General features: G+C 34.8%; 2 protein-coding genes and 1 long non-coding RNA gene across 5 annotated transcripts; 2 read left to right on the top strand and 1 right to left on the bottom strand.

Annotated features, from left to right (window-relative positions):
- Positions 1-1,061: 1,061 nt before the first annotated feature.
- On the bottom strand, positions 1,062-6,606 carry LOC100792727 (uncharacterized). 3 transcript variants are annotated; one of them, XR_414813.4, is made up of 4 exons: positions 6,023-6,597; positions 4,995-5,829; positions 4,787-4,882; positions 1,062-2,219 (listed from the first exon to the last, which is right to left on the bottom strand). It is a non-coding gene; the product is annotated as an uncharacterized lncRNA (long non-coding RNA). The 3 variants fall into 3 exon arrangements; XR_414810.4 differs by lacking the exon at positions 4,787-4,882 and having other exon boundaries at positions 5,697-5,829; positions 6,023-6,606; XR_005891915.1 differs by having other exon boundaries at positions 4,787-5,829.
- Positions 6,607-10,990: 4,384 nt separating this feature from the next.
- Positions 10,991-20,659, top strand: LOC100792195 (uncharacterized). The gene is made up of 10 exons (XM_006582021.4): positions 10,991-11,484; positions 12,968-13,035; positions 14,404-14,474; positions 14,615-14,893; positions 16,126-16,289; positions 16,376-16,431; positions 16,699-16,751; positions 16,836-16,953; positions 18,551-18,648; positions 20,351-20,659. The coding sequence occupies exons 1-10, from the start codon at positions 11,198-11,200 to the stop codon at positions 20,420-20,422; spliced, it is 1,266 nt and encodes a 421-aa protein (XP_006582084.1). The 5' UTR covers positions 10,991-11,197; the 3' UTR covers positions 20,423-20,659.
- A 4,194-nt stretch (positions 20,660-24,853) lies between these two features.
- Positions 24,854-25,376, top strand: LOC102662988 (uncharacterized). The gene is made up of 2 exons (XM_006582538.1): positions 24,854-25,269; positions 25,373-25,376. Exons 1-2 carry the CDS (start codon positions 24,854-24,856, stop codon positions 25,374-25,376), a joined length of 420 nt encoding a protein of 139 aa, XP_006582601.1.
- Positions 25,377-26,612: the final 1,236 nt, after the last annotated feature.

Below are 26,612 nucleotides of genomic sequence, written 5' to 3'. Positions count from 1 at the left end.
TAGATGAGGATGCATCAATTCCTTTTCCCACTTTATAGGTTTAGTTTGTGAGGTAGGCCAAGAACATCTTCATTGCATGGCCAAGACATCTTGTGAGACATGTTTCACATGGGGTATTTGCTTGAGTTGTGTTTATATGTAATGAAATGGACTTTACATTGTTTATTGACATTAACATGTTTATTAACAATGTAAGACTTACATAGACGTCCTAAGAAACTGGTTAAACTTGTTGAAAGGTCAAAACCAATTATTGATGATCCCTTAGTTGATTTGGTTAAGGTTTCCTTTGACCTTTACCAATAACCTTATGTGGCATGGGATGCAACTTTGTTTGGGGTTAACAATGATGATTTCCCCTTGTTCATAGATTACAGTGATGTATAACAAATAATCTCAGGCAATCAATGTCTAAGCGTCTTTTTTACAGTGATGGACAACGTAAGTATAATTTAGTATTATATTTCATTACCTTATTTTTAGTATTATACATCAATCTTTTGATCTTAAAATATACATGTATGTTTCTTTCTTTTATTAGCAGTTTGAAGGAATTTCATGGTAAGTCCCTCAATAGTAAATCCAATGATGATTGGATTGAAGTAAAAGTAAGTAATTTAACCAACAATGCTTTAATCCGATTAATGACATTTTGAATGTTAGTAACACTACTGAAAAAATGACATTTAATGACAGTTTTTAAGGCCTTTCTAAGAATGTAGACTTTCTAAGACGTTTTTTCAAATAACCATTTTAGAATGTCTTTTTTAAAAAAAATTGAGGATCTAAGACTGTCTTAGAATGTAAACTTTCTAAGACGATTTTTTAAAGAACCATCTTAGAATGTCTATTTTTAAAAAAAATTATTTGAAAGTAGACACTGTGAGGGTGACAATTTGAGGGCCATCTGTTTCCATTTATTGAAGATCCAAATATCCAACCACCAAATAAGCATCATGGAATTTTTGCCATTTTCTAACAAGACAAGATGAAATTGAACCTTACCAAATTCAATAGTCCAAATTGTTAAGGAACAAACAACATAAGTTCCTCATTCCAAATTGGATTCAAATTACTCTTTATTACAATTATATGTACAGTCTAAAGGCGTATAACACCAAAGTCAATTCAGAAAGAAAATTATCAGCATCTGCTGCTCTTCAATTAAAAATAAAAGATAAAGAAAAAAAGTTTCCCATGAAATAATTTATGCTAATGATAACTGAGAACAACCAACCTGTTGGCCAAGATAACATATGGATCACTTGTCATCGTATCTCTGACAACTAAATTTGTGCCTTTGATCACTTTCGCCTTTAACATTCCAATAAATTCTACCTTTCCTTCCTATTTTAACCATAAATACCAATCAAACATCCAAGTAAACCACTCATGAAAATAATTTGTTTCATTTACTACCAAACTAGTAAGGTTGGATGCATGCAACAAGTGATAGAAGGCTTTCCTCCGGGTACAACATCAATTAAACTCAGTTACCTTTGATATGCTAACTCAACATGTGGCCAACAAACAAATACATCTCCAATCAAAGGAACTAAAGTATAAAATATAATTACCATATGCTATGAATCACTAGTAATTCGAAAACTATCCATAAAGTATAAAATTCTTGACACTCATACTTTAACCTGCAATAAAAATTACCACAATTAAAATGCCACTCTTAACTTGAGCACTGGTTAGATTGCTATCATAGATTATGCTACCATAAGCAATATCCCAATGCAATGCCGATTAGTCCGTTATCAACCTAGGACAATAGAGTGCAATTAAAAAGAGTACAAGAAAAACATAAACTTGAAAATAAATGACTCAGCAAAGCCAAATGGTAAAAAAGAAAGAAGAAAAACATGAGAAGAAAAAAAATTGCAATTAGGGCACAAAAGTTCGTGTCTATATCATAAAAAATTGACTACAGCTTTTACCCATTTTGTGGTGACCATAAATATAATATATAATATATTTATAAAACAATCAAAATGATGCTAAGAATGGTAGATGTACAGTGTAAAGTTAGATGAAAACATATCTAATCGGATGAATTTCGCACGCTGCTCATGACTGGCATCTGGTCTAGGTTTTGTATATCCTTCTAGAAAATTAGCCTCATAAATTGAATTAGCAGAAGAATTTCCTCCAACTTCAATCGTTGCATTTATTCCATAACTTGACCATCCATTCAATGTCACAGACAAAACCTGAAAGTAAGAAAATAATGTCCCAAGGCTTTAATGCACGACAAGACCAAACATAAATAAATAAGTTCAACACACTATTAAAGTTCACATTTCATAATTAGATATGAAAAAAGATGCTTGATAATAATTTATCTATAAGACATTATTTTCCATTCCTACCAGTCTTATTCATTTAACAATGAAATTTACATAAAGATTAGTGATTACAGTTGTATTGCAGGATAAATAAATAGTAAATTGAAAAGAAACCCTTATTTGAAAAGTTTTCACTTTTAGTCTCAGATAACTAATTTTAGTGTTTCTTTTGTCTAAATTTCATAAGATATAATATCACAGCATGTTCTGGAATGTAATCTAAGAATAAGGTTGCCCTGCAAACTCCCACAACATAAGGTAGTAAAAATGAAACAAAATAATGCACCCCTGACTAAGTAAAGTTCACCAGACTATTTCATGAGTATAAACATATAAGAGTGGTTGATTCTTTTCTCATCAAATCAAGTTGAACCCAATCCAAAAATAATTAGCCTCATCTATAGGTATATTGATGAGTTGTTTAACCCATTTCCACCATAATTTGAAACATCCCTATTTCTATGTAATAGAATTTCTAAAGAATCTTAAGTTGCTATGCTTAAAATCAAGCTCTCTAAGTTCAAACAATTTACAAGAAGAGCAAATATTCCAATAAAGCATGGTATAGAGACAATTTCTAGTCATAACCATCCAGTCATTATTTGAAATCCCAAAAATCTTACATGCACCAAAATAATAAAACAATATTAAAAATAGGCAACAACATTGACAACAAAAATGCAACATAATAAAGATGGAAAAATCTTCTCGCTTTAAGTCTTCCCTATGGTAGGGTAAAAAACCACTCATCAGGGATCATGAAGTTAGTTAATAACTACTAAATACACCAGAGAAAAATTGTATAAATGCATAAGCCATCAGGTGACACAACAATCTTTCAAATACCATATCAGGACCAATCATTCCAACTTCAATAAAAAAAAAAGCATGGATTCAAATCCTCTGGAGTTTTATTTATTAAAATTATGTTCTGATTTTTCATTAAGCAGCTTCAAATGGACATTCAGTTCAATAACGCTATCGATGGATTGGGTTGAATGTGCTTTGGGACATTAACAAACGGAAAACCAATTAAGTATTGATTATAAATCTTTTAGGCTTACCCTTAATCATTATTTTTCCTTATCCTTACTTAAGAGGGGGGAGTGAATTAGTAGAAAAGAAATTAAATTACATATAATATGAGTTTGGATTGATTTTAATAAGGGTAAATAAGTTAAATACATGAGAGTATGAAATTAAGAATCATAGCATACTTGAAGCTAGCAATCATTCAAAACTGTAACTTCAGGATACTTATAAAGTTATAATTAAATATATAAAATTTGAATGAATATATGAAATTCAATTCAATGAATTAAAAGTTGGGCTTAAGACCTTGCGGGGGTGAAATTTGCACACCTAATGCATGCACATTAAGATTTAGAGCTTGAACAAGTCGAGCTGGAAGGAGGATAGGAGCATAAGCTATGCAAGATATTAAAAAAAATTAAAACTAAGTAGAATTAAACTTATTGCAAAAAATTGAACAAAAATCCCATAATTTATGTGATATCATGATGGAAAAAATTGGAGTTTAATATATAAATAATAGAAAACATAATATAAAAATATTGTTTATAACATAAATCTAAGATGTACAGTTGAAAGAACATAAATCTTGTTTAGAAACAAAAAATGTCAGATCTGCACCTAAGAAATAAGTTTAACAGCAATGCTATAACCTGTAAAACCACTAGTTGACATTGATACCAATACAGGAAGTATTGACCTTTCTTACTCAAGTAAAAAACAAAAAAAGAAAACCACTACACTGCAGGGTATCCATGGCCTTGCAAAGAGCATGGCCTCTCAATTTCGAGGTACAATATACAAAATAAATGTCTTCCATACTACATCCCTGCCACTTTCCTTCAAACACCCCTTCCACAACACTCACATGTGACCGAGATAACTAACTTACCCCAAAATACATATCACTCTTTTTTCCTACTCTCCTACACCCTCAACCCCTTAGTCATATTTGTGCAAGGACATATCTTGTTTCTATGACAGGCACCACTGAGTCCATGCCCCCATTGTATTAGCAAAAAGTGTCAAACATAATTAATATGCATCTACCCATTAATCATTGATTTGGATCCTCTCTAGCCAGCTACTTGCTAAAAAATTTAGACGCAATTCTTTACATGCTTTTCATACCGTTCTCTAATTTAAAATTAAAAATTAGAGTTTCACTCCAATATCTTATACGGACTTTTCAGTATTATGTAGTTTATTAAAGTGAAACTCTAACTTTAACTAAACAACAATATTCACTAAAAGTCTAGAAGTATTTAAGAAATTGCATTAGTTTTTTCTACTTATCCTATGTTTCTTTCCCTTTCTAGAACTAGATGGTGTAGCTAGAAGAGAGAGACTCAAGAGTAAACAAATAGGAGAGCTATAAAATAATGCATTTCAAAACCAACCTAAACACCCAAACCCTTATTTCGTGAGCTATCAACTCTTTATAAATTGGAAGAATAGATACATGAGCATCATTCTAGTTCCGATTCAAAACCTCGCTGCATCAAATGAAAAAAAACATGATCATCAATTAATCAACCCTTTGTACATGATAACTTTGATAACTCATTTTGCAATTAAAACTTGGGATTCAACCCTTCATATACTAACCTACAAGCAGTCCACCTATAAGGTTACTATGATGGAAGATATATAATACTTGTTTCCTTCTGTACTAAAAACAACATAAAAAAATTCATATTTACAATAGAAAATATGAAAATTGAAACCTTTATTCATGCAGATTGCAGAGAGCAGACAACATTTTTTGCAACACATCTTTTTGTATAAACTACCCACAAATTCCCATTATATTCCTTTCAGCTAGGTAATCCCCCAAAGTCTTCTTACATCTCTAGTTAGAGGTACTGAATAAAAATGCATTGCAAGCTCAAACTTCTATAGCATGAGAACAAAACCTGTTACTCAAACCTCAATCAACAAAAAAAAATTTCATAGCATGAGAACAAAACCTGATACTCAAACTTCTAATTACAAGCTCAACAAGGAAACATTGTATTGATTCCTCATCATTTGGAAAAAGTGAACAAAAATACAGTTTTTCAAATGGCTTCAAACCATGTTGATTCAAGACTCATTTGAATTACAATGTAAACACTAACAAAAAATTATGCCAATATTCCCAATATGTAGGTTTTTCATAAGCACAAATTGGCTAACATAACTAGGATCTGTCAAAATTTCTTGATACTTGAGAATCACACACACAACAAAGAAAACCTGCCACATATTCAGCATGCAAGTAAAGCCATTCAAAAGAAACTCATATCCCAAGATTCCTAGTTTCCTCACCATGTCATTGATGTATTGAAAACAACCTCACCAACTTATGTCCCTGAAGCACCAAATGATTTTGCTCTCCAAATTGAACCATCTTCAAGCATAAGTCTAGCAACTGAATTCTTCCAAGGCCTCTCTCCACTACCTACGTCACTTGCAAAAAAACTGCATTAATTAACAATTTTAACAATACCCTTCAACATTAAAAGCAAAAAATATGACATTCACATCAAAGAGGAGAAAAAAAACAAATTTTCATGCAGTAAACAAATGGGTCCATGAAAACATATTTTTAAAGGTATGGCGAAAGAAAACTGAGACAGAGAGAGAGAGGGTACCCAAAGAAGACCATCTGATAGTAAAGACAAAAACTTTGGCGACAGCGTGTGGCGTTTTGGAAGAAAAGTGGTTGTTGGTGAGGTCACTGGAAGGCAGAGAGAAGGACAAAGCTTTTTTCGCCATTGATGCCTCACAGAAGAAGCAGTGTTACAAATATGTTAAAGGGAACCACTCCAGTCACAGTACCCAAGAATCGCAACTTCTACAACCCAACCTGCTCCAAGAACCCCGCCAACACCATCTTCCACTTCACGCACAATGACTCATTCCTCGCATCCGATGACGAGGACACCTCCTTTTTCCTTGTTGACGGCAAGCCCCCGCTGCACCCTAAATTTGGCCCTAAGTGGCGCTTCCAACAGCAGTGCAAGCTCCCTCAGGACATGGAACGCGCCCGTTGAGATCGTCTCTACCACATGAATTGCAATGGAGAGGCAACGTATCTAGTCTTGGAGGCGTTGATGGAGAGGTCCTTGGTCCCTCTCACGAAGACTTTAGGAACCTAGAGGGGGAGTTTGAGAGTGAGAGTGAGAGCGAGAGAGAATACACATAGCAGGAGAAAGGAAAAGGACATGTTAAAAACAACAGAAAATTGTTGTAGAATAGTTGTATTTATTTACAAAAATATTATTGAATTTCTTTTTAAGACATTTTTTTATCAATTGATTTTAAATTAAGACAATAAAAATCAATTTTTCTAGTAATGTAATTATGGGATATAATTATATTTCATATTGAATTTAAAGTCATTTTCAACTTAGCGGTTTTGAGTGTGGCTATTACGTAATAAATTTGATGTGAATCATAGGGTTACTTTAAATATACTTTATCAAGAATCATTTATTAAATATAGTATTTTTATTTTTGTAAAAAAGATATGTTAGGTTACTTTAACATGTTTCATTCAATAGACTTTTGATTATTTAATGTAATTAACTTTATCATGTTGTCATACCCTAATTTCGTCCGGGGACCTTTGCTTGATGACATGCGACCTTTGTTTGGTCCTTGTAAGGTGCTAGGCACCCATCATTAGGCAATTTGAAATTTCGGGACATGCCGAAAAACAAAAGAAAATATTGATGCACAATCCGTAAAGGTTCCGTGACACACCGGAAATCCAATGGAAGCATCGTTGCATAATTAGCGAGGTTCCGTAACATTCCGTAAGTCAAAAAGGGGATGATTATGTAATCCGCAAGGTTCCGTAACATTACGGAAAGAAAACAAGTATCGTTACGAAATTCGTAAGTTTCCGTAACTTTACGAAAAAAGAATCATCCAAAAAAAAGCAGAGGGGGTGTACTTAGTAAAAATGGGGGTGCAAATAGCAACCAGGCCCACTTGGGCCCTCCAGAAGATTCCTCCAGAAGGCTGTTGCTTCTGGAGGAAGCAACCTGGCTCGCCTGGGCGAGCTGGGCGGCAAGCATCTCCCCTATTTTGCTATAAATAGGGGAGGAAGTGAGAAGGAAAAGGGTTCAGCCCCTTAGGCACTTCTCTCTCTTTCGAATTTGCTTGGAAAAATTGTTTTCGTGAAGAAAATCTAAGCCGAGGCGCTTCCGAAACGTTTCCGTAACGTTTTCCGTGAAGAATTTCGCAAAGGTTTCGACCGTTCTTCGACGTTCTTCATCGTTCTTCGATCTTCAACGGGTAAGTACCTCGAACCAAGCTTTTCGATTCATTCTATGTACCCGTGGTGGTCCACATTGTGTTTTGTGTATTTCTATTCTCGTTTCATTTACTTTTTATACCCCCTCTTGACGTGCTTAAGCCATTTTACTTAAGTCATTTCTCGCTTAACCTAAAAATAAAATAAATTTCCACCGATCGTTTGAATTGTATTATCCGTTAACTTCGGTTAAAATGAATTCCGACCGTTCGGTCGTGCCGTAACCACGTTGGAAATCAAAAAAAAAAAGGTAAAATAATAATATAATAATCAAAAAAACGTCTTTTAGTAAAATAAAGCGGAAAATCAATCGGACGTTTTCTCTTTGGGATTTCTCATTCTTAATTGAATTGACTAGTAACTAAAGTGAAATTAAGGCTAAAATCAACTCGCCTAGTCAAGCTCGTCCATAAAAATAGGTTTTTGAAGTTTATCATTTCAATTTCTCATTAAGTAAAATGGATCATTTTCAAGGTCCAACGCCTTAAAATGATCACCTTTTAAGTAAAAAAGAATCACTTGATAAGAAAGAACTACGTAGGTTTGATTTCCTCATTGCAAATTGAGGAATACGTAGGAGCAAAGGGAAACACCCTTGTCGACCACAAAAAGAGAAAAATATAAAAAGGGTATAAAGGATATAGAGACATAAAAAGGGAACATAAAAAATCAAAGTCATGTTTGCACATTCGATTAAAGGCTGTCGTCCCTTGGGACGGACGTGTGGGGTGCTAATACCTTCCCCGTGCGTAAATACAACTCCCGAACCTTTCACTTAAAAGTTCGTAGATCGCGTCTTTTCCGGTTTTTCCGACGTTTTCCTCAAATAAACATTGGTGGCGACTCCGCGCGTATTCCTTTCGTGGAACACGCATCCCGCGAATCACGCGTCGCCCTCCCGCCGAAGGGTAGGTTGCGACACATGTGTTTATTATAAATTACATGGTTTAGTGGTCAAACACCATTGGAACTAGAGAGAATGAAAATAATTTGAAAAGAATCGGCAAAATGTTTTTTTTTTTAAGTTAGAAAAGAAGCACTGAACAATATTTGAGAATATTTAGGATAGTTAAACTTGTATTTTAGAATATTTTTAAGTTGAATTTACATTGTAAACATGACAAATGTTGACTTTACTTGTTTAATGTAGTTAATTTGATAATATGATATCATTTTATTGGTATTTATTAGTTTTTTTGTATTTATTGCTTTTGATTAATGATAATTAGAATATAATTAAATATGTTTCTTACCAACTTTTTGGTTTTGGTTCTGCTTGAAATTATAGGTTGGATTTGTTTTCAAAACAAAAATAATATTATAAAAAAACTGAACTTTCTACAATGGTTGTCAGAAAGCTAATGTAGAAAGTCGCTTTCCATGACGGTTTTCTTCAAGACCATCTTTGAAAGCTCATGTTCTACATCGGTTTTTGTGGGAAATGATTTTCTACATCAGTTTTTCTCAAAATTATCTTTGAAAACGTTGCATAGAGACATTTCTGATACATTTTTTAAGACAGTATTGAAAACCAATGAAGAAACCATCGTTAAAAGCCCTTGAATTTCAACGACAATCATTTCAACAATTTTCTACTACTTATCACGACCGTTTAAAACCGTCGTTAAAAGCCTTTAACTTTCAACAATGGTTGAAAACTATTGTCGAGCCCCTTCTAGAATCATCGTTAAAAGACTTTTTTTAGTAGCGAACTTAACTTCACGTATTGAGCATTTTCAACTTGAAATTGCGTGCCTTGAGCATTTTTAACTTGACAATGTGCGTGAAGCATTTTTAGGTTGGCTTTGTGCCTTAAGCACTAAGCTCGATCTCGTGCCATGAGTGCTTTCACCTTGACCCTCACACCTTGAGTATTTCTTAAACTTGACATTCTGGTTTGACCTCTCGACATTCTAGTTTGACCTCTTTGGCATTCCATCTTGATCAAAAAACAAGTTGAGTTTGATCTCCGATTAGCTTTTCGATTTTACCTCTTAGTTTTCCAGCTTAGTCCATCGACAAGTTGAATTTGACCTCTAATCGACTTTCGTTTTTACCTCTTTGGCATTCTAGTTTTATCTAACAATAAGAAAAGTTTGACCAACAATTAACATCTCGATTTAACCTCTCAAGCATTCCAACTTGATCTAATGGCAAGCTAAGTTTGCCCTCCACTCAACATTCCAATTTGACCCCACGACATTCTGATTTGGCCTATGCATTCTCGGTTGATTCTACCATAAACTAAGTCTGACCAATGCTCGACATGAGTATGACTCGATCTCAACAAGGTCCCTTAAGAAGGCACTTGACCAAACACTCAACTCAAAAGACCCAAGACCAAGTACTTCTACTCATATCAGTTCTATTTGGCATGCCTCAAAGCTTGGGATCATATGTATTGTTTGGTTTTGACAAGCCTCATATTAGATGATGCATGATTGAGTAATGATAGAAATCTAGAAGGAGACACTTTACTTAAGGAACCGAGAATCGAGTACTTCTACTCACATTCCTTAGAGGTTGGGGGCATGTGTACTGTTCAGTCCTGGTAGCCTTCTTTTAGAATACGCATAACCGAGTAATGGTAGAAATTTCACAAAGAGATGCTCCACTTAAAGAATCAAGGATTGAGTGATTGTACTCATATCAACTTTCTCAGCATGTCTTAGAACTTGGGGGGAGGGGGGGCATGTATACTGTCCCTGCAAGGCCCCTCAAAAGGGAAATTCATCGAGTCTCAACAAGGAATTGTCGAGTGGACTTGGTCGAAGAGACCCAAGACCAAACGCTACTTGGCTATCCTTGAGTACTCAAGGTACACATAAATAAGGAAAGGTAGAGTATCTACTTAAACCAATACCCCCCAAGACATGCTAAATGACACTCAGTCCAAGGTACCTAAGGTCAAATGTTTATTTGCTATTGAGTCCCTGAATGACCCCACAAGATGGCATCTTATAGAGTGATAACAAAAAATTTATCAAGTGATACTCGGCCCGATACACTTGGGGTCGATTACCGCTTGGATCATGAGAGATATATAATTTAGGAAAGTAGAAAAGTAATGTCTTGCACAAATTCCTCCCTATATAGGAATAACAACAATCAAGGAAGGTTATGCTAATTTTGACAAAAACATAAATTAAATTCCTCCCTATATATATCTTGAAATACTTTTTTTGACTTAATCTATATTTTCTAGATTTGAGTCAATTTTAGAAAACAACCTTAAAATGCAAGGGCATGAGTGGAAATGGCCATGTAATAATTTATCCACATGGAGGGTTGAAGTTGCAATAAAACAATGTTGTCAACATTGACCAAGGAAGCTGGTGAGGTCAGGTGAGGCGAGGGAACCATTCAACTGGCAACTGCTCCCGGTCCCTTCAACCTCAAGCCACCACAGCAAAAAGGTTCCCCGAATCAAATCATAACAACTTTGTGTGCTTTTCATTCCGTACTGAACAGTGAAAATCACGCAAACAACATTAAACCCTCTTTCATGCTGGCCTCAGACTCCGGCTCTGTGCTCCGACCCAAACTCCCCATACCCACTATTGACCCGACCCGCTCACTGCTCCGCCGCTGCTGCTGCTTCTTCGATCCAGGATCCAGACCCGCTCGGCCCACTCTCTCCCTCAAAATGGAACTGCTCCGCCGAATGGGCCGCGGCTGCTTCAAGGCCGAGGCCGATTCCGCCGGTCAGGACTTCTTCGACGCTGCCGCCGCCGCCGCGCCCAACCCGGCTCCTCACCACCTTGTTATAATGGTTAACGGAATCATTGGGAGGTAAGGTTTTTGCATTTACCTCATCACCTTGATACGGAATTTCATTATCACAGTAACATGTATGTTTGCTTACAATTTACTATGGGAGTAGAAACTAACGTACCCTAGTGTCTGGCGAGGGAGGATCATTGTTGCAGCCTTATCTTTGCATATACAAGGAGGGATACTCAAAAAGACTAGTTTTAAAAAAAATAAGTATAATTATAATTAGTTTTATAGAACTAGTTATATAAAAGTAGATATAAAATTATAATCAATTTCAAATAACTTACTTTTATTTAAAAAATAGTTATAATTATAAAATTATAACTAGTTTTATAGAAATGAGTATTTTAAATAAATTATTTTTATTCATCTATAACTAATTATGTAATTAGTTTTAGATATAACTTGTTATATAATTGATTAAATAGTTTATTCATAACTAGTTAGATACTCATATTTTAAAAATAATAACTAGTTATATCAAATTATACTCATATCTTATGATTATAATTATGATATTTACTTATAATTTAATTATGCATTAAGTATGATTATAATTACATAAATACTCAAATTAAGAGTACCCCTATCGCCCTATCGGGATTTGAAGGCATGACCAACTAATCACCAAGGCACAATTTTACTGTAGTGCTAGGGCACGCCCTCAATTTAGTATGGGAGTAATTTTCGAAATTCAAATGATGAAAGGAAAAAAACGTGAGAGTGAGAACCCAAGTTACTACTAGTTAGGTTATGTAATGATAGGTAACTTCTAACATTTTCATTGGAATGAAAACAAAGTCAAACTTGAGGATGACTCAACCTAATCAACAGGGCTTAGGAAAATATTTTAAAACTTGTATCAAACATTTCCAAGTTCACATACATCCGCAGGAATCACTTTTCAAAGCTTGAAATAGATACACCCTCATATTTTTCTTAGTTGAAAATTTACATATGCGTTCCAGCGGTTCCTTCTATTATATTCATTATGCTAAGAAAATAAAATAAAAAAGGTATAGAAATGTAAGGGAAATAGGTGTGATATCAAGAATGATGGAAGTGTAACTAAAGCTAATAGGTCAATGTAATCATTTTAGGGCTTTGCTTTAGTCTCGTGTATTATTTTCTTTTCAAAATATAGATCTATAATAATTGTCGTAGTTTATTGTTATCTTTTACTTTTATCATTTTCAAGACGGAAACTTCACTTTTAGTTCGGGAATTAATTTATCCAGCAGAATTCCATTTCTATCTACTCATTGTTAGTTATGGATGATTGGATTCTGTGCCATTGTTAATTAGATAATTCAGTTCTGTTATCTAGTTTGTTTTCTGAGCATGGAAGTTCATTAGATATTTGGTAATAGGTTATGTGGGTAATAAATACATTCTTTGTTGAGTGGTCTTAGAATGTGAGTTTCACCATAACTCAACCTTATAATCTGGATTCTTACAAGTGGCTACCGTTACAGTGAAATGTACTTTGATATTTCAGTGCTGCTGATTGGAGATATGCTGCAGAGCAGTTTGTGAAGAAGCTTCCAGATAAAGTGATTGTACACCGTAAGCATTCCCACCTCCTGTCAAAATTTAGCTGCTCCTTTTCGTCTGCATCTGAAAATTGATAAATTTGTTTGTGGAATTTGAAATGCTTTGTATCACCGGATTGGTAATTTTCTTGCCAGGTTCGTGATCAATTTGTTGGTCACTAAGAGTGTGTTTGGATGAGGCAATTTAAAATTTTAAATGCTCCAATTTAAATTCCTTTATTTTTAAAATTCTGTGTTTGGCGGAGATAATGAGGTGGAGCGAATGAAGAGCGAATGTGGCAGTGTTAAAGCACCAACTCGCGAGAATGTAGCAGTGCTAGTGAAATGGCCTCTTCTCCGCCGCGGAGCTCCACCTCGCGAAAGTGCCGCCACTGGGAGACTGCGCCACCGTGATCGGCGAAGATTGAGTGCCATCAGGACCCAAAGGCTCTTGGTACGGCGGCGGAGGTGGTTGGTTGAGACTTGACGGCAAGCCGAGGCCACGCTGGACGTCGATCTCGAAGGCCAAGCCGCGCTGGCACTGCACATCGTCTCCGGCGTCAGAGAAGAAGTAGTTCGGTCCAACTATGGTCAATGGAACAACTATGGTCAACGCTTCGCCGAAACCATGACTTCTGCCGTTGTACACGAAGGTTCCATTGTCGGAATAATTGGTGGTGCAGTTCAGGTAGGTTGTCTTGTTGTATGTCTAAACCACCGTTTGGTTCGAGTTCGTATTGAAAACTAAGAATCAGAAGAAGAAAAAAGCAGAAAATCAAATTAGATTTTCGCGCTCGCTTCATGAAACTCGATCGGAGCACGCTGTCGAGCTCGTGGCGGAGATCTTGCCGTCGCCGTTGGCGTCGAAGCAGTTGAAGACTGTCTCGAGTTCGTTCATGTCTTCCAAGTACGGAAAGAACTTGCTTTTGAGAATTTGGAATTCACTCTCTTGAAGATAGAATTTGAAATTCTATTCTTTCAACTAACTAAAACCTCTTTTAAAATTCTAAAATTTTGAATTCTTTTTACTAAAATATCCAAACAGTTACTTTTAATATAAAAAAAAATTAATTCCCTATAAATAATACATTACCTAGAATTTAATTCCCTATAATAAATGGATGGTTTCAAGGTTCTAGTTTTGTTGGTTGAATAAATTCTTGCAATCTTTCCCTTTGATCTAGGTCATGTAAAACATCTTAGACAAAAACGATGTTAGGTTGAAGAAATTTATCCACTAGTTTTTCTTAATTTCTTAAATGTTAAACCATCCTGCTTTATTCTTCCTCTGATTCTAGCCCTGACATTGCCAAGTCTACCAATCCTTCATTTTTATTATTTTTTGCATTGTTTATATAAAAAAAAATACATTAATTGCATTTGCTTGATAATTTGTGGACAGGCAGTGAATGCAATTCTTCAAAATTGACGTTTGATGGTGTTGATACAATGGGAGAGAGGCTAGCTGAAGAGGTATTTTGGTAATTATAATATGATAATTTTTTTACTCTTTACAATCTTAATCTCTCATACTTAATTTTCATTTACAGTGTTGGCTTTGCAGTGACTCAGTCACATATATATATCATCAGTTTTAATTCATATTTATGCAGGTATTATCTGTTGTTAGACGTTGGCCAGAGGTGCAGAAGATATCCTTTGTGGCGCATTCTCTAGGAGGCTTGGTGGCAAGATATGCTATTGGGAGACTTTATAATTATTCTTCAACATTTGCACTTGTTGGTACCAGTAGAGACTATTTCAGTGAAGAGAAAACAGAATTTTCAAAGCAATTCCTTGAACAGAGTTATGAAGGCAAAATTGCTGGTTTAGAGCCCATGAACTTCATAACATTTGCAACACCACATCTTGGTTCAAGAGGAAATAAACAGGTAGCTGCTTAAGTTTGCTATGAACAGTAGCTGTAATGTTCTGTGCCTGTTATTTCTCTTTACTTCATTTATCAGACTTAAAATCTTTTGACATTTCGGTTTTTTTACAAGATAGGTGCACATAGATGGTATTTAACTGCAAACTCTGCAATTAGTGAAATCATTAAATTTAGTTCCTTTTTATTTCCTGAAAACCACTTAACATAAACTCTGAAAGGAAAGTGGTTCGGTTCATATGATTTCAGTAATTATTTCTTTTAGCATTTTGAATTTCCGATGGTCAGTTTATAACTGATATGTATGGCAAGAAATATATTTTTCTACTGAATTTGTCTTTGTTATAATTGCATATTTTATCCATTAGATTGATAAGCACTCAAGTACTTGGGGAACCCTCCCTTAAAAGCTAGCTGCTAAGGAGGGGGGAACCTAGCAAACCACTTAACTATTCCACTAAGCATCCCATACTACTCAACGTGGGACTTAGGCACTCCATAATACCTATGTCCCTATCATAGTACCATCCCTAAGAGCTGACATCCCGGTGGCTGCACTCTACAGTGCTTCCCCTCAACCTTTCCTGGCAACCACTCCATAGACAGGCCTTTTTGAGATACTAGCAGCTAGCTTTGATACGAATTGATAAGAACCCAAGCACTAGGGCCACTTAAGTACTCCACTGAGCATCCGATATGAAACTTAGGTACCCCATATTAGCCATGACCCTATTAGATATCTTCAAAGGTTGATATTGAATATGGACATTCAAAGACATGCTTGAAAGTTTGATAATGCAAAATGGACTCAACTAGTAGCCTTTTTTTTTTTTTTTCTTAATTGTTATACAATCTTATACAAAGGAAGTGTATCTAATTCTGTTTACTGCCTTTTCAATATAGCAGTGCATCAAGTTGCTACATTTTATGAAACATTACAAAAGGGAAAAATATTCAATTAGCAGTGCAAGAGATAAAGGGTTTTCATATTTTGCTGTAACTCACTTGCCTTAGATTAATGGTGTTATTAATTGCTATAAATATTTACGTTTGAACAAGCATAAAACATTGGGTTGCATTGAAACTTTTAATTTCCATGGACTATAGCTGCAGTGAAACACCATTGTGATTTGTTGGGCTTTGGTAGTTTGCTCATTGATTTTATTTTGGACATGAAGTGCATATATTGGACTTGCAATATTGTCTCTTAGTGCTTTTATCGTTTGGTTCTTGTAGCTTCCATTTCTTTGCGGTCTTCCTTTCCTTGAGAGAAGAGCATCTGAAACGGCACATTTAGTTGCAGGGAGATCTGGGAAGCATCTCTTCCTCATGGACAATGATGATGGAAAGCGTCCTCTGCTCGTGCGAATGGTTAATGACTCTGATGATTTAAAGTTTATGTTAGTATTAAAGTATCAGTTAAGCTCATCAAATGCTAGTATTTGTTTTTGTATTGTTGACAATCTAATTGTTTGTGATGGTGTAGGTCAGCTTTACGTGCATTTAAGCGTCGAGTGGCATATGCAAATGCAAATTATGATCGTATCCTCTTTTACATTTAGGTTTTAAAAAATAATTCATCTGACCATATAAGCTTAAGCCCAATGAATCTAAAGTCAACCACGTATGTCAAAGTTAGCAGATTCAGTTTGTATGTGCAAAGAACTTGTAGATCACTACACTCCAATATCTCCATGGCTAGAAAATTATTAATTTACCTGAAACCATAAATTGGCACAATGTTGCAGATCATTCCTTAAGATAAAGAAATGTTTTTTGTGTTTTGATATTTCTTGACTTGTCTTTAAGATATGGTAGGATGGCGTACCTCATCAATTCGTCGCCAACATGAACTTCCAAAGGTATAGACAAACCTTTTGATAATAGTCTTCCATAATTCTTTACCTGGTTTCAGAGACTAAATCCCGTTTCTTCTGTTGTGCTAGTCCAATCTTCTTGTAATTGATGAGAGATACCCGCACATTGTTTATGTTGAAGGAGAGACTGCTGATGAAATTTGCAATAAAACATCTAATATTGGAGGCCAAATAATTGACTTAGAAGGTTATTTCTTTACTTTAAAAAGGCTTTATCAATTTCATAATATAATCATTTGCGAATTATAATGTTGATGTTGATTTTTGTTGACTGTCTCTATTACTCCTGCTCAATGTTGAAGTATTGTGTACTTAGTAAGATGATGACTTTTATCATAGATTTCATGTTTAGGATGGCATGTGTTCTGATTGATAATTAGTAGCAGTGTGGATAAGAACCTTGGGAGAACCACACCACAAATGGTATGTGTTGTTCTGATTGATAATTAGTAGCAGTGTTGATAAGAACCATGGGAGAACTACACCATGAAAGCTAACCATTGTAGTTGGAGAGCCGCAAGCCAACAAACCCCACACTAGAATCCCATACTTCCAACATGGGACCCAAGTCTTATAATTTTCAATTAAATCCTAAACATTCCACATGCTCTGTAGCTTTAGCACCCACCTGGGTTGGCTGTGAATTAGCCCTTTGATTAGTCCCGGATAAATACTGCAATGGTGTCATTATCTATGCGGCTCATTAGCAGTTGAGACGTGAAAGGTTCTAATACCAGTTGATAAGAACCCTGGGAAAACTACACCATAAAAGCTAGCTAATGTAGTTGGAGAGCCTAAGGCTTCGTAAACCCCACACTAGAATGTCATGACTCAAGTCTCATACCTTCCAATTAGTTCCTAACAGGTGTCTATCTTGAATCAACAGAGAGAAACATTGCGTCAAAAGGAACAGAAGGAAATCTAGGAAGGGGAATCCCTAGTTTCCTCTTGCAGAACAAGGTGGAACTTCAAGGGGGCAGAAACAGATAGGATCCTAGAAGTTTTAGAATTAGTTACAGAGTAGTTAAAGTTAGTTAGGTGGTTATAGTAGCAAGGGCAAGAACCTAGCTTGTTGAAAAGAGTACAAGGAATTATTGTTCTGAATTGTTAGCTTTAAGGAATTGAGAAGTAGCTCATTGTATAAAGGGAAAACCCCTTGGAAAGAGAATTATCTCCCTGTTCTGTTCAGATTTCATTCATCAGTAATAGATTCATTCTTTTCCTTTCTCCATCTCATCTAGTCTTCAAATCTGGTCTGTGGGTTTCTAGCACAAAGAAGGGGAAAGGGAGAACCACAGGACTATTGAGCATCCTGGAGTGTGTAATTTGTCACAGCGTTCATCTTTTTTGGGGCTTCAGCATTTCCTTTATACATTCATCTCTGATCTTCTACCATGTTTTTCCAGATCAAAGATGGAGGAATTTATTCTTATCAATAAAATTTCCATTCTTTACCTAATTTCTGGTTTAGTTCTATTAAAATATCATTATTCAATATGGTTACATTTTTTCTTAGCAACTTTCATTACGTATCATGATCAAGCATATGCTTTACCTTCAATTTATTTAATATTTTATTCTACTGTTATCTCAGTGGTTACACTCACCTTAGTTACACCAAATATACAATAGTAATAAAATATAATTATACGAGGTGCTGATGTAATTTAAGCTGCTATCTGTGGCTCTTATGCCTAAGATATCTTAGATTCTGTACCTGTTATTATCCTTAGCCTACTATGTTATTCCTATTTTTCTGACTTTTTTGTACTTTCCCTATGTAGAGGAGATGATAAGGGGGCTCACTCAGGTATCTTGGGAGCGTGTGGATGTTAGCTTTCAGAAAAGTAAACAGCGCTACATTGCTCACAGTACAATTCAGGTAACACTGATTAATATTATTGAAAGAAGAAACATTGCATCCAAATATAAATGCTTACATAAACTTATTGAAATTATCATGTCATACGCATATTTCAAATTTCTTCTAATTTAAACAATAAACACACAATAAAATATGAAAAACTTAATAGCATAAAACTACAGCAAAAAGAAAAAATAGCATCACACTCTTTACTATCAGTTGAAATTTATTGAGACTTACAAAATCATGTAGGTCTCAATCCCTTCCCTATTGAATGAGTCTCACATATGATTTATCTGTTCCAATAAATTTCAGCCAAAAATATAAGGGCCCGTTTGGTTTGAGAATATGTTTTTTATTTTCATTTCTTGTTTTCATTTTCTAAAAAAAAAATCATTTTTAAATTTTTATGATTTAGGAAACTTGTTTGGTTTCCCTTGGTTTTTGTTTTCATAAAATGAAAATATTGAAAATGTGTTTGATTTAATTTTTTTCAATAAAAAATTTAAGTTATTTTTATATAAAATTTACAGACTAATTTTTAACAATAAAAATATATTTAGAATAGGGCAATCAAAAACTTCAAAATCCTAATAATATTTTCAAATCTATGGTTCCGACATTTTATCAAGCAAGTTGCGAGCAAAATGTTAAAGACACCAAAGACTATTCATGCTACACACAATCAACACGTATAAAATGGAATTAACCTTGGAAGTGTCAATAATCTGCTATCTGCACCAATGAAAAATGTAAATTGTGTTAGTTGTTAAATGAGTTACAACTTACAAGTGCAAATGTGTAATCCTCCATAATCTACCAACAGACACCAAATTACCAAAGCTGATTGAAAATCAAGCACTCATTCTTGCAATGGTTCAATGACCATGATATGTTCCGGGCTGCTGTTCAAAATGGCCACTATTGGTGGGTTTCTTCTCGCAAAATAAGCAAGCACATGAAAAAGAAGAATTGAAACAATAATATTGAAATGATGCCACCGCATTTTGACATGAAACAGAAAATAACAATTATTTGTTTTCAAAATTGGGCCTATTATCAGAAACATTTTTAAAATAAATGTTTTCCAAATTTCAACTTTATTTTCTATTTTCTTTGAAAATGAAACCAAGCAACCCCTTGGGACTGGAACTGGAACTGCAAAATAGTACCTTAAAATTTGACCTTATGTCTTCATGATGTCTTTGTTGTCTTAAAATGTGGTTTACGGGTCTAATTCAATTCTACAAAATCGGTGTAAGATGAGAGTTATTCTCTCACTTATATACTTTAATTTGGTCATGTCACTGGTCAATGTGGGATCTCTAATTTGTTGCTTGTGGCACCTATTAACATTGCAAGAGGCATGTGGAAGTGGAACTTATTAGTTACAAAAAATGATAATCCCATTGATACATCTGATCGGACTCATGTTTTATATATTTAATATATTTGAGATTCTTCATGTTTGTTTATATTATTTTGATTTTTTTTTCTTGATACAAGTTAATCATTTTTGGCTTTGCAAATTAGATTTTGTCACATATTTTTAATATACTCTTGCTCTTAATCTTCTCTCACATTTGTTTTGAGAATAATCAATTAAACCTGCAAGTTTTTGATCGAGTGGATTGTTCTTGCAAAACATGCCAATCTTTTTTATGATCCGTGTTTCTTTTCCTATATATATATTTTTTAATTTGTTTTGCCTTGGTCTCAGGTGAAAACATATTGGTTGAATTCTGATGGTGCTGATGTGGTTTACCATATGATAGATAACTTCCTTCTTTAGCCTTTTTGTTAAGTTTGATTTCATCTAATCAATGTTGTGAGCAACAATAGTAGTTGTAATCCAATCATATATCCCCTATATTATGTCTTGCAACGTAATGGATGAAGATTTTTTGTACATTGTATTGTGGCATGAGAAGTCGATAACTCTGTTTGAGAATACCATTATGTACATGGGAATCATAAATGACTAATTTGTCCATCTTAAAAAATTTCTCCATTTCTAGTCTCTGTTAAATTTTTAGTCCATCTTTAAATTTGTTCATTTTTAGTTCCTCTAATCATTTTTTGCATTTAGTCGTGTATTTTTATTGCTCAAAATCAGTCCCAAATAATAAACTAAATGGAGACTGAAAATGAAAAAAACAAGAACTTGATTAATATTTAACACAAAAGTGTATTACTAACCCTCTATTAATAATATTTATCAATAAACTCCACTACTGTGTTCGGTATAAACGATGAAAATAAAATATTGACGACGAAAATGAGCTGCGGGAGTATGGTACCAACAAGTTTGAAGAGTGTTAAGTTGCAATTTTGTGGGACTCACGGTATAAATTTTTGTCTTCATAAAAATCAATTATTTCACTTAAATAATCGATTCTTTTACCATCTCAATCGACTATTTGTGCACTATAATCGATTTTTATGATTATTAGCATGAAACTTAATCGATTATTTGTGCATTTTAATCGGTTATTTGTGTATAATAATTATTTTTGTATCTATTTATTTCTCTCGTCCATATTTCATTTATATCAAACAACTTTATGATATTATTTTTACTTTATTTCCCACATATTTATCTTAAAACAAACAACACAACATATATACTTTATTTTTTTTTTTTGTTAAATTATCTTTTTTTTCTATTTCTATCTACCTTATCTATATTTTCTAAACTAAGACGGTGTTTGATTTTAAAGACAGAAATATGATAGAAGAAAATGGAGGAGAGATAATTTGAAAAGGGAGAAATAAAATATAATGAAAATATATGTGCCGTTTGGTTTAAGAGAAATAGATGAGAAATAATATTGTAAAGTTGTTTGAAATATATGAAATAGGGAGGAAAGGATTAAATGGAGACACAAAAATATCATTTTGTCCTCATGTGAGAAGGTTGTCAACCAAATAAAATCGATTTCATAACACCAAAAATTAATTATTTTTGCATAAAAAATCAGATTGTTTTAATTAAACTAGTCGATTTTGTTTTTGGAAATGAATGAAATTGAGTAAGGAACTTCATGACATGCAACGAAGTGGTATCTTACATTTCTGTTTCAAACAAAATCGATTGTGTACTATCAACAATCAATTATATATATTGACAGTGGTTGGGTGCTGTTGAACTCCAATAATTGATTATCGGATCATAAAAATTGGTTATTGATAACTTCCAAAGAATGTGCAACTCAACAACGAGAACTTTCGTGTGTCCGTACAGCAAAGCTTTTCACAAAAAAATGAGTTTTTTGTTGCCATAATGAATCAAAGATTTAGACAGGGTTACAATTGACTTTATGCTCAAAATTTTAAGCTTCTACCACCCAATACACAAAGACGTAAATTTTAACCCTAGGCCCCACAATTGGTATATTGTTTCTCTTAAAACTCGATCGAACCAAAGTCACTCAGCTTATTTCTATCTTTGGTGACTTTATTCTGTCGGTTGAACCAAACACAGCCTAAACAAAATGTTTTTCTTCCCCGTGTTCCACGAGTACCAAAACTAAAGACATAAGTGTCAGTATGTCTCCTAAGAGCATCCACAATGGTGATTCGTTCTCAGTTCTTCATACGGATGAACCCACCTTTTTCTCGATCGTCGTTGCAGTGCATAGGGGGATTGTCTGGTCAGATGATCCGTTCTTCAGTAAGAACCCTGGCAAACTGGATTAAGAATTAAAAATATTTATTTTTTTGTAAAAATAACAGAAAAGAGAAGGAAACTAACGGTTATCAATGATCTGAAAAAAAAACCCTAATGCATAACAAGAATATAGGACAACATGAACAGATCACATATCTGATTGAAAAAAATTTGACTCAAAAACAGTTCACGATTCATCGACAAGAAACGCGATTGCATGCACTAAAATCATATTTGCAGTAATGTTGGAGTTTTTTTTTTTTTAAGAGGGCTGCTAGGTGCACCCAGCAAAATTTTAAATGCCAAAAATGTCCTTGGGTTTTTTTTTTCCTTATAAAAGCTTCTTTTTTTTTCCTGCGCTTCACAGCTGTCATTTTTGTTCGCTGTTTTTCTCTGTTTTTGTGGTTTTCGGGCGGCATTATCTCGGGTTCGTTGTGAACGATTAGTAAAGGTGAAGGTGCATTGCGGTGGTTGGCGGCGGCAAACGAGGTACGCAGAAGGTGGTGGCTGTGTCACGGACGTACGAATTACTTACGGATCAACTTGATCCGTAAGTGTCTTAAAGTGTGATGTTTTTTGAATTCAGTTTCCATTTTTTTTAAATTATTAATTTTTTTTGTATGGCCATTTTTTGTTTGCGTTGGTTAGATGGACGAAGATGAGTGGATGTATGAAATAATGTCTGAACAAACGGATATGAATTATGAAAATGAAGAAGCATGTGGTGCGAATGAACCACATGTTGATTGTTCGGATGCGTTCAATACGTCTCAGGTTATAATGTTAATCTTGTCACAGATTTAATAAAATGAATATTGGTAGAAAACTTAAATTATGTGGATTGCTTTGTAGGTGTTTGAGTGCTGAGAAGATGTTTTGCGGTGGGCTCGATCCGTTGCTCATGAAAATGGATTTGTGGCGGTGATTTTAAGGTCGGACACAAACACAGGTAGTAGAGGAAGGACTACGTTTGTGTTAATTAGTTGTGAAAGGAGTGGCGAGTATAGGTGTAGGAAAAAAGAATTTATCAGAAGAGATACTGGGACTAGGAAATGTGGGTGTCCCTTCAAGCTTCGTTGCAAGCCAGTGGTTGAAGGAGAATGATGGATGGTGAAGTTGATTTGTGGAGTGCATAATCATGAATTGGCCAAGTCATTAGTTGGACATCCATATGTGGGATGATTGACTAAAGCTGAAAAAACACTTATTGTTGATATGACGAAGTCATGGTGAAGCCAAGAAACATTCTGCTAACTCTGAAGGAACACAATGTCAATAGCTGTACGACCATTAAATAGATATACAATTCAAGAAGTGCATTCTGTTCTTCCATAAGAGGAAGTGATCTTGAAATGCAACATCTGATGAAGCTTCTTGAACATGATCAATATACTCATTGGCACAGAATAAAGGATGAAGACGTGGTTCGTGATATCTTTTGGTGTCACCCTAATGCAGTGAAGTTAGTCAACACATGTAATTTGGTGTTTTTGATAGACAACACCTACAAAACAAACCGGTACAGACTCTCACTGCTCAATTTTGTTGGGGTGACACCGACTGGGATGACCCTCCCTGGAGTTATTGTCACTGACAGAGACCAAACATTGATGAATGTAGTGAATGATGTATTCCCTAAATGCACAAATTTGTTGTGCAGCTTTCACATAAACAAGAATGTGAAGGCCAAATGTAAATCACTAATTGTGCAAAAAAATGCTTGGGATTATGTCATGGATTGCTGGGGATGTCTGACTGATTGTCCTTCAGAACAACAGTTTGATGAATGTCTGAAGAAGTTCAAAATGGCTTGCACACCTTGGCCAATGTTTGTTGACTATGTGAAGGAAACATGGATAATACCACACAAGGAAAAATTTGTTTCCGCCTAGACTAATAAGGTGATGCACTTAGGAAACACAACAACAAACAGGTACGAAACTGTTCAACTATTTCTATTAACGTTGACGAATTTATGGAATTGTATTATTGTATATGTTTATTTTTATTTGTGTATTTGAAATATAGGGTTGAATCTGCTCACTCGTCTTTAAAAAGACTGTTACAAAATAGCATTGGAGACTTATGCAGTGTGTGGGATGCCATGAACAACATGATTACGTTGCAGCACACGGAGATTAAAGCATTATTTGAAACAAGTACACATGTCGTTGGACATGTGTTCAAAAAAACCTTATACGGAGGCTTCTTGGAATGGTTTCAAGGTATGCTTTAAATCAGATTGCTGCTGAATTAGAGCGTGTTGACTATGCTAGCAAGAATCCCTCAAGTCGTGGTTGCATGGTGAGAACCATGCTTGGTCTTTCTTGTGCTTGTGAGCTATCCAAATATGTTAGTGGTTGCATCCCACTGGATTCAATCCATATGTTCTGGAGGAGACTCAGTTTTTCAGACCAAGGGTTATCTGAGCCCGAGGTGAGCATCAAGGAAGTAATGGAAACAATATCCAAAAGATTCGAAGAACTTGATGTTTGTGGCTAGTTTACTCTGAAGACTAAACTTTGGGAAATTGCATACCTTGATCAGAATTCGATGTGTCCTCCTCCAGCAAAGGTTAACACAAAGGGGGCACCGAAGAAAGCTATGAGCAGAAACCCAAGGTCAACAAAGCGCAATCCATCTTACTGGGAGTATGTAGATGCCTTTGAATCTATGCAAAATAGCAATTTGTCGGTGAGGCGTACTGCATCATCCTCTGAGCAACCGAATCGAACAATGATGATGCCCATGTTGGACCAGTTTCAGCCATTTACGCATGACTTCATTGATAAGATTGTTGATGTTAAAGTTGATGGTAACTGTGGATATCGGTTGGTTGTCGGTTTATTAGGTATGGGTCAAGACTCTTGGTCGGTGGTCCGCAACCATCTGCTTAAAGAACTTGCCAAATTCTTTGAAGACTATATCAAGCTCTTTGGTGGCATGGAGAGATTTGAGGAATTAAGGATGTCACTACTTGTTGATAGGTTAACCAAGGTATGTAATTTATGTATTTTATTTTTAAGACTTTACTTTGAAATTAAGTTTGGCGTGTATATTTGTTTCATTCAGGTAACTACGGATAAGTGGATGGATATAACGAACATGGGACATGTCATTGCATCAAGGTATAACGTAATCGTTGTATCCTTGTCTAAACAACAAAGCACGACATTCTTTTCTCTTAGAAGTCAACCGCTAGCAAATTCTTCATTGCATCGTATAATTTGTATCGGTCATGTGTATGACAATCATTTTGTTGATGTACATTGTAAATATGAAGTGTTTTTTTTTATATTTATGCAATGAGATTTGTAGGATTGAGTTAACACTTTTTTCGCATATACAACGGGTTTATTTAAAAGAACATTGTCCCTTACCGCCTGTAGCATTGTTATGGTCTAGCAATTGTCATCCACAGGCGAAGTCGTGGCCAAATCCATATATTAGCATAATGCAGCATTACAAGAGCTTTGTGATGTTCAAGAGAGACTATGTTGACATAAATGATGATTGAACATGTAATTTATAATGACTGATCATTTTGAATTGGATATTCACATTTATTTGTTACATCCACAACAAAATTATTACTTAATTCTAAAAAAGCATGTATGATATATCATTGTCTGAGTTGACAACACATTGTGAAAAAACGTGTATGATAAATTGTTGTCTGCATTAACATAAAGTGCGTGAAAGGACCTTGCACAACATGACTACACATGCATATCAGATGCAAGCTAAAGCATGTCACGTCATTGGTATAGTTGACAACACATATAGAAAGCATGTGTATGCGTATTGTTAATCTTTAAAAAATGCAGCACTGATATTAAAACTCATCTATATATATGACACAGCCTAACACTGTAAAAAACCACAAGTTTCAGTCGTAACCCAACTCTTACAAAAAACTATGGCATTCTTGGGAGAGATAAGCAGTCAGACAGTTGTGAACTCCACATTAGGTTTTATTTTTCCAAATGGATCCATTGTTCACAACGACAGTGGTGTTTCCTTTCAAGCTTCCACTCCAGTTCCCATTCGAGTACCTAACGGGTGTGATTTTCAAACGTTAAAAACCAGAATACACAATACCCTTAAGCTAACCGACAAGCAATTTTTGGATGAAATTTACTACCGACAGCCTTTCACATATGCAGGTAATCAATTCCGGTTTCAATGTATGCAACTGAAAGATGATGCTGATGTTAACACAATGTTAATGTGTAATCATGAATTTTCGTTTGTTGGTCCGATTGAGTTATTATGTAGCATTGCTAAAACCCCAGATGGTATTTTAAACTTA

This window comes from Glycine max, chromosome 6 (genome assembly GCF_000004515.6).
Source record: "Glycine max cultivar Williams 82 chromosome 6, Glycine_max_v4.0, whole genome shotgun sequence".
Classification (NCBI taxonomy): Eukaryota; Viridiplantae; Streptophyta; class Magnoliopsida; order Fabales; family Fabaceae; genus Glycine; species Glycine max.
This window is presented reverse-complemented; position numbering and strand designations above follow the sequence as displayed.